This window comes from Anabrus simplex, chromosome 3 (genome assembly GCF_040414725.1).
Source record: "Anabrus simplex isolate iqAnaSimp1 chromosome 3, ASM4041472v1, whole genome shotgun sequence".
NCBI lineage: Eukaryota > Metazoa > Arthropoda > Insecta > Orthoptera > Tettigoniidae > Anabrus > Anabrus simplex.
Genome location: NC_090267.1, coordinates 509850597 through 509863242, shown reverse-complemented (window position 1 = coordinate 509863242; position 12646 = coordinate 509850597). Strand labels below are relative to the sequence as shown.

The 12646-nt window shown below is 36.9% G+C and overlaps 1 protein-coding gene across 3 annotated transcripts in view; it reads left to right on the top strand.

The window, feature by feature from the left end:
- LOC136866601 (GTP-binding protein 10 homolog) overlaps nt 1-12225 on the top strand; it is a 126219-nt gene extending 113994 nt beyond the window's left edge. For 2 of the 3 annotated variants that reach the window (XM_067143714.2, XM_067143713.2), the window contains one exon: nt 10086-12225. In XM_067143714.2, coding sequence (XP_066999815.2) covers nt 10086-10312 — 227 coding nt within the window. In that variant the 3' untranslated portion in view covers nt 10313-12225. The remainder of the gene's footprint in view (nt 1-10085) is intronic. The other variant, XR_010859567.2, reaches the window with a different exon arrangement.
- Nucleotides 12226-12646: the final 421 nt, after the last annotated feature.

Below are 12646 nucleotides of genomic sequence, written 5' to 3'. Positions count from 1 at the left end.
AATTGCCATATCCTAAAAATACTTCCATACCTCTTCTGGTAAACAGAGAGTGTTACAGTTCTTTATGCTGTCGATACATTGGACTGCTGACCATTGCTTTGTTTTCCCTTTCATTCTTACAATGTCTTGGTTCTCTGAATGGTAGCAACGCTACAAACCCTGACAAAATGTAAGTCATTGGATGCCGAATTCTTTGAGTGAGGCTGCAAAACAATGAGGAAAGAGAATACTGCCAAATATGCAGTTCATAACTCATACAAAACTGGGACAGAGTAGATATTACAAAATTGCAGAGAATGATGTGTTCTGAACGAATAATTTTAGATATGTTTAATAGTTTTAAATACAGGTGACAACAACTGTCCCTCTGGGTTTTCGTGACACTGCCGCTCGGCACAAGTCTGACTTCGGTGGAATGAAAGACTTATTAGATAGTCAGTTCAGTGCAAATTTATTTGAAAGTGGCCGATAATAATTTGGTAAAATGGATGAACCACATGGTAGTGAACAATTGTCATGTCAGCAAATAAAGTAGAATGAAATTTAAAAAGACTGATTTTATCTTTACGGCTTTTATGTTATTGATAATATTTATTGCGAACTGACATATCTTCCCGGCCACCTATCAACATAGATGGCTAATTATATAGCCAGAGCATATGTTTCAGTACATTCTATAATTGAGTCATATGCGCGAACAAACGTCTAAGTTGCATTTTTGTGGCATTTGAGATATTCACAGAACAAACATCTATGATATGTCCTGGATCTGTATTTGCAGGTAGTTTGAGCATATCTCAACAGATGGCTATAGTATTCCGGAAATTGTGACGAGAAATGCACTTGAAAAATAATGGAACAAAAGTCTCTGTTACATCGTTTCCCGCGCGAGCGCTCGACAGTGTCACAAATTGAATGCAATGTAATGAACACATTCTAGTCCAGAGATTGTTCTGGTGTGTTCAGTCTTATATTACTGAGTTTATTTAGTTTCTCATCGACATCATAGTCATGCAATCAGACGATAGTAGTGATCGTTATGTACTGTTATCCCCAAGCAGTGTACACAAGTTCACGAAAACAGATGCAGAAAAAGGAAAAGTGACCCCAGTCAGTGGAAAGATGTGAAACGTAAACAATTAAAGGACACTGGGAAAGCTTACACCAGTAAAAGAGGTAAGCATGTAGAAGAACGTAAGAAACCAACAGATAATTTCGATTGTAAATGTAGGAGGTCTGGGTGTAAAGAATTGAGTTGCAAATTAAAACTGTCCTATTTCCTGAAATTTTATAAATTATCTTATGATGAACAGACCCTTTATTTAATGAAATATCTTGACTTAGAGGAACCTAACAGACGAAGGAAAGTACTAACAGATGTAACTTCTCGAAAAAGAACTATATTTCGTTATAGATTAGGCTCTCTGCAAGTTTGTAAAACTACCCTTATGCACACATTTTCAATTTTGCACGGACTTATCCAAACTCTGCAGAGAAATATGAAAGATGGGGTCAGTGTTCCGAAAGACCAGAGGGGCAAGCATTTCAATCGTCTTCACTCTGTTAAAGATTAAATCAAAAACAAAGTTACAGAAGATATTAACAGCTTCCCTAGGCAGGCCTGCCATTATTCTCGACACAAAACTGAGAAAGAGTATCTATCACCTGATTTAACATTAGCTAAAATGTACAAAGCCTTTATCTATGCACCTTGAGGCTGAAGTAAGCCTTATGTACTGTCAATCAAACTTTTATGAAATGAATCTGAAAATAGGCTCTCCGCTGCTCAAACAAAAGAAGAGCAGAAAAAAATACAGACTGATACTATGCTGCACCATTACAAAGCCGATCAAGCGTATAAAGCCATGCACAGCGATGGTGAAATAGCCAAAAGGAATGAAAATGTAACTGTGCTTTGTATCGATCTGCTTGCATCCGGGAGATAGTAGGTTCGAATCCCACTATCGGCAGCCCTGAAAATGGTTTTCCGTGGTTTCCCATTTTCACACCAGGCAAATGCTGGGGCTGTACCTTAATTAAGGCCACGGCCGCTTCCTTCCAACTCCTAGGCCTTTCCTATCCCATCGTCGCCATAAGACCTATCTGTGTCGGTGCGACGTAAAGCCCCTAGCAAAAAAAAAAAAATGTATCGATCTGCAACAAGTTCTGTTCTGCCCTACACTCACGCATTCATCCATGTACTACCAACGCCAGCTGTCTTCCTACAATTTTGCTATACATGACACGGAACAAAATGAAGTAACTTTCTATCTCTGGAATGAAACAAGTGGGAAGAGAGGATCAACAAAAATAGTATCTTGTTTATTAAAACACATCAATGAAAACTTTCAGCCAAGCAGTTTGCAGAGCAGAAAACTTACTGTGTGGTCCGATCAATGCGTAGGACAAAATAATAACTGGCTGCATCTTGTACTATTCAGGAAATTTGTTACCTCAGGATTTTTTGGTGAAGTTCATCAAAAATTTCTCTGTTCGGGACACAGCTTCTTACCATGTGACAGACTTCGCATTAATTGAAAAACAGGAAAAGGTTTCTACAGTCCACATTCCTTCTGATTGGAAATATGTGAAACTTTCAACCAAGCAGTTTGCAGAGCAGAAAACTTTTTATATCAAGAAACGATGAAATAGTAGAGATAGATAGAATTGACTTCAAAAATTTTGAACCATTGACCAGGGGTATCATGAAGAATAAGGAACTAAAAATCTCAGAGGCTGTGTGGATAAAATTTACTAAAGATGAGCCTAGTGGTGTATACGTTAGAAAATCGCACAATACAATAATACCATTCCAGTATTATTCAGTTGTGACACCAATATATGTTATCATTGGCGAGACTTTTCAATTTTTGACCTTGTTCCGTTGTATTTAGATGTCTTGCCGATTACAAAGGAAACAAAGAAGGATCTTCAGGATATGGTAAAATACTTGAAGGAGTATCATAGTTTTTATGTAAACCAAAAAACAGAATAACATCAGAATATAAACTACAAGTGAGTTGAAAAATATAACTTACAGTGTTGGTATTATTGATTATTTTCTGTGTATATCAATTTGAATATATTTGTTATACATTTTCAAATTTTGCTGTTAATGTGTAACCAGATGATGTAATAATAATTATTACAGTAGAACCTCGATAATTCGAAATCGGTTAATTCAAAATCCCACCTAATTCGAAGAAGCTCTCGTTCCCGGAAACGTGAGATACAGTTTTGCATGTTATTTAAATTGTTTAATTTGAAATACGCATAATTTGTCATTCGAAGTACAATGTCGGACCCATTACCGAAATTAAGACTTTTAATTCAAAACTGCCTTTACATTTTAAAACAATGGTATGTTACAGAGTAATTTCAACTCGAAATTTATCCTCAACTTATCATAATAGAACGCGCGTTCCGGAACGTGGAGGGGTAGCTTTCTGCACTTACACTCATTTCGGTGGGTCTACAGTACGCTTCATGATTGCTAAGTTGAATGAAATCAGAATTCTTTTGTATTCAACCTTTTAAGGAACGTCGTAATATCACGCAACAGGCAGTGTGCGGAGAAACAGAATCCGCGAACACTGGCGATGCCGACAGGTGACAAAAAAACGTGGCTCATATAATAAATTCGTAGGCACCGCACAATATTGTCATTGCCGGTGAAACTGCATTGTTTTATTTTAATGTGAGCCCCAAACGGTCTTATGGTTTTAAAGGAGAAAGTGCCAGCCGGAGAATCGTACAAGTGTGGGGGTGGGAGTCATAGTAGTGCGTTGCAATGCACATGGAAGCGAGAAACTTTATCCCCTCGTCATAGGAAAGTTCGATAAGGCACAATGTTTTAATGGCGTCGGGCACTTTCCATGCCAGTACAAAGCATCTAAAAATGCGAACAGTACAGAAATCCAGAAAATAATGCATTTGCACAGGGGAACCGGCATCATTTATACTCGTCTTTGAATTGTGTGATTTTTTCCTTTCGTTGCGTGAGGTTATGTTTGTCAGTGATTTATCCAAGTGCATTATTTAAACACTGTAAATGCACCTTGTTGGGTACATTTCGGAATGTTTTTTCCATGGTATTTGAAAGGTTTAAACTGTGAATCGAGGTGATTGCATGTATTAATGGGTCTTATAATACTTTGTGACGCGGCAAGTGTTTACATTTCTGAAGTACGACAGAAGTGCCATGGCGGGAAATCGTACAAGGATAGTTATATTAAAGTTTGATTTTAAGGGCATCGGGTACTTTCTGTGTAAATACAAGGCATCTAAAATGCTTACAGTATAGTAATCCAATTAATAAAGCACTTTTACATAGGAGCTAGCATAGATTTCTCCTCGTCTTTGAATCGTGCTTTTTTTCTTTCTTTATTTCGTTGCGTGAGGTTATGTTTGCCAGTGAGATATCCAAGTGCATTATTTGAATCAAGGTTAACTGTATGCAGTAACGGGCCTTAGAATATTTTGTAACGCGGCAAGGGTTGGTACTTCTGAATTGCGAATTGGCGGTTAATTCGAAATCACGTAATTCGAAGTTCGATTTTTGAATCCCAACGACTTTGAATTAACGAGGTTTTACTGTATAAAGATGTGCAAATGATTGTGTTGGAAGTACCAGAATTAAAAGCACAGTAATTATTTTCTAAGAAAATATTAACCACTGTAAAGAAAGAAGTTCAAGTATGTTTTATATTTAATGGAATAGTATTTGTACGCATCAAATCATTATAATTAGGCTAAAACTTTAAAATAACACTATTCTCCTCTGTATGCATCCATTGTTTGCGAATGAGTGAGCGCGTGCACTTCTAAACCTGTTGGTTTACAGAACAAAAGTCTATGTTTCATTCTCTTGCGTAGCCATGTCCCGCGGTCAACAATCATCTTTATTGCCAATATATATTTCTCAATATATAGGGAATGTAACATAGATATTTGTGCGCGCATATGACTCAATTTTCAAAAATTTTAAACACTATGAAATTTCTGCCTTAATTGCTGCACGGTATAGTGAGTTATGTAATCTGTTTGAGATTTAGTTTTGTTAAGTTTGTTGATTGTATTTTACTTTTGCTCTCTCTGTTGTTATTAAGGTGCAAGCGTCGTGAGGTCCCTGGGACCTCCTGCAGTTTTGTTTGTTTGGCCTGAGCAATGACCCTGGCAGTCCCAGTACCGTCAGACTATTCAGTTAGGTTCAGGCAGCTGTTGCGATAACATCGGAATGTGCTCTATTGTACTAATTACATAACTCGAGTGGTCCGCTGGACCTCACAACGCCGGTTATTTATGTTTTCTGTTCTGGTGATACTTTCTTTATTGTTGTACAAAAATAGTTTTGAAGTTATAACTATAGCTGGCTAGACCAGGACCATCAAAGTTGTGTATTGGCTGGGCTTCTTTTGGAGATGAAATATTAGCGATGTTGGATGAATGCACCAGTGGCGTAGAGGATTCTGACAATGACGATACTGATTACATACAAAGTGAACATGGCTCAATTTCGTACTTACAGATGATCTTCAGGTTAAATGATATTGTAGCTTTTGATTGAGGTGAATGTGGAAATAACATATTTACACATTTCACCTTGGTGTCATGAGTAGGATACAGTTTAATTTAACAAGTATTTCCTTGAATGACTGTGAAATAAGTTTCACCGGGCGAGTTGACCCTGCAGTTAGGGGCGCACAGCTGTGAGCTTGCATCCGAGAGATAGTGAATTTGAACCCCCCTGTCGACAGCCCTGAAGATGGTTTTCCGTGGTTTCCCCATTTTTACACCAGGCAAATGCTTGGACTGTACCTTAATTAAGGTCACGATGGCTGCTTCCTTCCTAATCCTAGGCCTTTCCTGTCCCATCATCACCATAAGACCCATCTGTGTCGGTGCGACGTAAAGCAAATTGAAAAAAAAAATTGACATACTTGATTGAAGTAGACGTTAACTACGTAATATTACAAAAACCTTTTAATAAGTGCTTTTGCCTTCTTCTTAGCGTGCCTGTCTGCCTCGGATGTTGGCGATCAACTTGGCTATTCTGGCTTTATCCATTGCAATTCAGAACAGTTCTGCAGATGTTTTGTTGAACCAGGTTTTAAGCTTATCGAGCCAGAAAATTTTTCTTCACCCAGGAGATCTTTTTCCTTCTATTTTTCCTTGTGGGATAAGTTGAAGCAGTTCATACATATCTTTTCTGATTCCTCATGATGTGCCCAAAATATTGTAGTTTATGACACTTCTGGTCTCTTGTTAGCCCACTGTAGAACCTCAGCGTTTGTAACTTTCTGAGTCCATGTTATTCTCAAAATTCTTCTGTATAGCCAGAGTTCAAATGCTTCCAGTCTAGCAGTGGTGGCTTTTGTAAGGGTCCATGTTTTCACACCATAAAAGAGAACTTAAAACCCATAGCACTTAAGGAGCCGCATTTTGGCATCCATGGTAAGCAGGTTATAAATTTCATTTTTTGAAGATCTACTTGTGATACAAATTCTTATAATTTTGTTAATTACCACCTATTCAATACAATAAAAACGTAATAAAAACTTATATATTTATTAAGTTGTTGATATGGTACATGTTTCGCTCCTTTTTCGTGAGCATCATCAGCCAATTATTATTTACTTAAGGTTATATAAGATCATGAATCTATTCTGTTGGATTAAGATTATGCTTGTAAACCTGATTGACAAATCTCATAATATTTTACAAGTCATATAACAATAAAATTATGTCTTTAAGTTAAAACATATTTGTCTAAAATCTACCTAAGTCTAACATTTTATTGACGAAACTCATCTGGTGAACATCCTTTAAAATTATTTTAGAAAACATTTTGAGATTTGGCTAATTGTATTGATTCAATATTGCTTGACTTTAACTATATTAACAATTTTCTACAGTTGATAATTGCCTATGTTGTGAACATTTAACTTGTTCTCGATGTTGCTGGAGTAACATTTATACAAAATGTATTGGCATTAATTTTATGTTGTCATTACGAGAATATTATTCATGAACAAACTTGTTGGTGAATAAACACTTTCTAATGTGATGTAGAATTTGAATTGTTCTTGTATGTTCCAAATTGAGCTTGTTGTTATATTTTTCTTTCTGCTGCGTAATTGTCTAGTGTTACTCCTAGCCTCTTGAGAACTATAAGTCAAGCAATATTGAATCAATACAATTAGCCAGATCTCAAAAGGTTTTCTAAAATAATTTTAAAGGATGTTCGCCAGATGAGTTTCGTCAATAAAATGTTAGACTTAGATAGATTTTAGACAAGTATGTTTTAACTTAAAGAAATAATTTTTTTGTTATATGACTTGTAAAATATTATGAGATTTGTCAATCAGGTTTACAAGCATAATCTTAATCCAATAGAATAGATTCATGATCTTATTTAACCTTAAGTAAATAATAATTGGCTGATGATGCTCACGAAAAAGGAGCAAAACATGTACCATATCAACAACTTAATAAATATGTAAGTTTTTATTACGTTTTTATTGTATTGAATAGGTGCTAATTAACAAAATTATAAGAATTTGTATCACATCCATGGTAAGGTCGTGATTCTTGAAGGTTGAGCTCATTGAGTTGAAAACACTCTTCGCTTTTCCATTGTGACACTTTATCTCTTGTGAATTGTCCCATGCTTCGCTAATGATGGTACCTAGGTACAGATACTGTGAAACTCTCTCTATACTTGCTCCATTGAGGAACAGATTCACGCCTCGGATGTTGTTCTTACTGATGATCATAAATTTCATTTTATTAGTGTTGATGTCCTTACCATATCTCTTGCTTGTTTCAGAAATTTTGTTCATCAAGTTCCATATAGAGTTATTTCTTTGTGAAGTTAGGACAGATGATTAGAATTAATAATAACTAAACACACAATGGTTAATCTAATGATGTTTTTTCAGAAATTATAAACCTTGTTCAGCATTAAACATGTGCGGTCTCCCAGACCTCTCAACACCAGTTATGTTCCACAAGTGTCACAACGCTTGCTTGAGGGTTAAGCATGCTGTTAGTGTCACAGGTGAACAATATAGGTGAAGTGGAAAGTGTTTTTGAAGACTTTATTTGTGAAGTATGATATAATGTTTTATTTGTAATGACCTAACCTGTACTGTGTAATATTTGTAACACAGGTATTTGTAAATAGTAGATTTCAATTCTGTACTTACTGGAAGTAATCTGTACAGATATTCAAGAAGAGAATAAACAGCAACAGAGAAAATAAATGAAGTGTTAGAGGGCATTCGACCAGTGCAGGTTATTGTAAATTAAAAAATGTGTGTGAATAAATTAATTCCATCCCCTGGTCTAAGGAGTTTGGACAGCCAAAGTAGGGGAATGCCTGTAGGGGTGAAGTACAGTGGGGACTTCGAGGGCCCTGGGACCGCTACGGTAGCTGTGAAGGCCCTTCAGGAACTCTGAAAAGTGGTGGTAAAAGGGGCTCTGGTTAAGACGCAGCAGGTCGTTATGCTACTTAGGTTCCAGAACGGGTAAAAAAAAAAAAGTAAATAAGTAAATAAATGCAATGTAAATATTAATCTTATACCAGTTGTATAGTATCATTTTAAGTAATTCCACATACTGTATATCAGTTGACTATATTTGTAAGTAGTACAGGAGATATTATAAGTAGAATTTTGTAAACAATATAAATTTATTAAGGATGAGCTGTGTGTTTAATAGAAAACATTGTTAACGTAAATTGTATAATATTGTATTATAGGAAAATTTTCTTCTCTTGTTAATTTAATATTTAGTGCTTGACAATAATGTATTTTAGTGTACCATTTGCCACCGAGGTAGACACCTCATTTGCAAATAAAGAGATTTTGATTTGATTTTGATTTTGAAGTATCTAGAAAATTGTTGAACAGGGTGTGTGCCTTTTGTGGGTTATGTTTTCTAGAAGGAATTTTCTAACTATTCTGGAAATGGAAGATTCGCGAACGTGTGTATTCGAGAATGTTAGTTAAAGTTTGCGACGGGAGTAGGAATTGTGATTGGTGAACCTAGGAGAGGATGGGCGGACTCGTGCATTCTGATTGGCTACTCCAAGGCCAGAGTTTTCCTATATATAGTGAGCGAGGCAGTGTTCGCGATAATTCGGTCTTGTCTTGGCCTGATCTGCCTTTAGTCTGTGTTGGTCTACGTCGTGTGCGACGCCTCGTTTCCGGAATGGCGCACCTTCGGGTAAGCACTCTTACTTTCCATTCCGGTTAAAATTTCCGTAATGTTCGGTTGCTATTTCGTATAGGAGTCTGCCCTAGCCTAACCTAGATTCGCCAAATTAATTATTTACGACGCCTTAGCTTTTCTGCTGGGGTTCCCAGTTTGTTTTCGAGGCATTCCCATTTCTTATTTCACTAAATATGTAGATTGTAATTTAATACATTTACCTTGGGGTTTGCCTCTGGTAGTTCAGTGCCACTTGATGTACGAGTTTAGGAGAATACGTTCACTTCACTGTAAATTGTAATTGCTTTTAACCTACTAACTTGCATTGTACTACTGGATTTGTAACTAGTTGGATAGTTGGTTTGAAGTTTGAAACTCGTAGTGAAGCCCATTATCAAAGAACTTCTAAGATATGTGTATCACGGAGCTTATAGTTCGTAAGTTGTAATTTGGTGGATTTTGTTCGGAATGTATTTGTAAAATTTCACTTGTAAATAATATTTTTCAAATTTAAGGATCACATGGATTCATTTCGGAATCTGCAATCTAAGCCATGTCCATGCCCTCGGTAGGTCCTGCCTGTTTCCACTTTCCTGGTTTATTATCCACTATTTGGCCCTACTGATATTTCGTATTATGTTTTTGTTGGCTGAGATCCGCGTAGGCAGGTGATGTTTCTCTGAGTGTACAGTGTTTTCTGATAGTGTGTATTTGCTCTTACTTCCCTCCTTTGTTGTGTTTATTACTTGTTTTGTGTAACCACCGTAGTAAAGGTTACAGTTAGAATCAATAAATTGCTTTATTGTCAACTTGACTGAATTTTTTGTTAATGCTGTTCAAAGCATGTTTGTAATGGTTCTTTTTCTTTTTAGATGCAGTGAATGATTTTTCAGAAGAATTGCGCCCATCTCGAACATTAGAGTTTTGGGACATTTTTTGCATATCTGCTAAAAATGATCCTAGTAGTGTTTTGAAACTTAGGTGTGAATTACGACATATTTTAGATATAGTAGCTGAACAGTCCAAGGATGATAAAGAGCTTCAACTTCTCCATCAAATTAATTCAAAAATAGCTCAGAAAGGACCTGACGTAGTTTGATTTCTAAGACTATATAACCTCAAATTGCGGGATCTAGTTTCAAAATGCGACTTTTTCTTCTAGGTCATTGTCAGAAAAATAAGTAAATACAATTACTTATTACATGAGCGTTTTTAAACATTGGGTTTTAGCATTACAGTAGACTCTCAATTATCTGCACTAATTGGGGTTAGGGAAACCGAAGATAAATCCTAAGGAAGTTGAAATAGGTATTGACAAAGCAATTTGCTACATTAAAGAACGATGACAAATTTCCCTATGGAGTAATACCCACCATAAGACATAGCCTACACGGTTGCTAGGTAACATTGTCTGGTCATCCATCCATGTCTTACATCACAGCCTGCATGATTGTTAGGTTACATTGTCTGGTCATCCAACCATACGTTACATCACAGTCTGCACGGTTGCTAGGTTACATTGTCTGGTCATCCAACCATACCTTACATCACTGCCACCGAGCTCGATAGCTGCAGTCGTTTAAGTGCGGCCAGTATCCAGTATTCGGGAGATAGTAGGTTCGAACCCCACTATCGGCAGCCCTGAAAATGGTTTTCTGTGGTTTCCCATTTTCACACCAGGCAAATGCTGGGGCTGTACCTTAATTAAGGCCACGGCCGCTTCCTTCCCACTCCTAAGCCTTTCCTATCCCATCGTCACCGTAAGACCTATCTGTGTCGATGCGACGTAAAGCAGCTAGCAAAAAAAAAAAAAAAAAAACATCACTGCCTGCACGGTTGTTAGGTCACACTTCTGCCACACATTTTGTTACATGACGCTATTATGACACGAATTTTTGGATTTTTTGTTAGGTCACACTTCTGCCGCACATTTTGTTACATGACGCTATTATGACACAAATTTTTGGATGACCCTCAAGTTTAAGATATATTTACATCACTACTTCAATATACAGTATCTAATAGTTGTTTATAAAATGTGTCGTCAGTCCCCAAGATTTGGTGCATATTACGTCAAATACTTGCATGCCTTCTGCAGATTTCTCTTGAAAACATTTCAACGTGGCTTTGTCTATTTTGGAGTAAGTAGACATTTTCATTCTCCTCTGCTTGACAAGCCCTTGGATGAGTTTGTCATAAAACTTATTTTCCTTTGGGTGGTTTTTTAATCCTGGATTATCGTTTCACCTACACGGTAAGTCACAGACATGCTGTGTAGAACTGCCTTCTTCAAGTTTACATACTCTTTCCAGCTTTTGCTGTACCATTAACACTACACATTTATGTTTTTTCAGATATGCCTCAGCACTACTGTAACAGAAACTAATGATAGAACTGTGCACTCGCTTATTAAACTGAGCTGAACTCTGACATCAACTGTTTGTGAGGTGAGAGGCTGTGATGTACAGTCAAGCAGTAAAGATTACAGTACTTGGAGCTTGTCTTAATTCTTTTCACACCGAGCTCGATAGCTGCAGTCGCTTAATTGCGGCCAGTATCCAGTATTCGGGAGATAATGGGTTCGAACCCCACTGTCGGCAGCCCTGAAGATGGTTTTGCGTGGTTTCCCATTTTCACACCAGGCAAATGCCGGGACTGTACCTTAATTAAGGCCATGACCGCTTCCTTCCCACTCCTACCAATTTCCTGTCCCATCATCGCCATAAAACCTACCTGGGTCGGTGCGACGTAAAGCAACTTGCAAAAAGATTCTTTTCACACAGCGGATAGTTGAGAATCTACTGTATTAGATTTACTTAAGTATATTAAGTGAAATTTATACAGATTGTGAATTTTGTTTAAACAGAAGCCGAGAAAACTTGTTGGAAAAGTGTCGCTTTGAAACTTCCTGCACAAAAAAAGCAATTAATTGTGTTTAGTTGTAAATATTTGAAATATTTTTTGTGTGTTTCATTTTGTTTTATGTAAAGATAATAAAGCTTTGTTGGTTTTTTAGCTGAGTTCATACATTCATTGTAAAGTATGTGGGTTATTTCCTCACCAGTTGTGTAAATCACAATGTCCTCAGCTGGGCTTATAATAATGATAATGATGATGTTTGAGGCGCTAGCCTTCTGACTCCAACTTGGCAGGTTTGATCCTGGCTCAATCCTGTGGTATTTGAAGGAGCTCAGATGCGTAGGCCTCATGTTGGTAGATATACTGGCACATAAAAGAACTATTGCAGGACTGAATTCTGGCATCTTGGCGTCTCCGTAACCATAAAAAAAGTAGTTAGCCAATACATTTTTATACAGTGCCCTCATGAGGTTTACAGTATTCTTCTTGTAGGGGAGTATCTATTGGTATAGTGTGTGATTGTTTACCATTGATATACAGTGTCCTTATGAGGTTTACAGTAACCTTCCTGGAG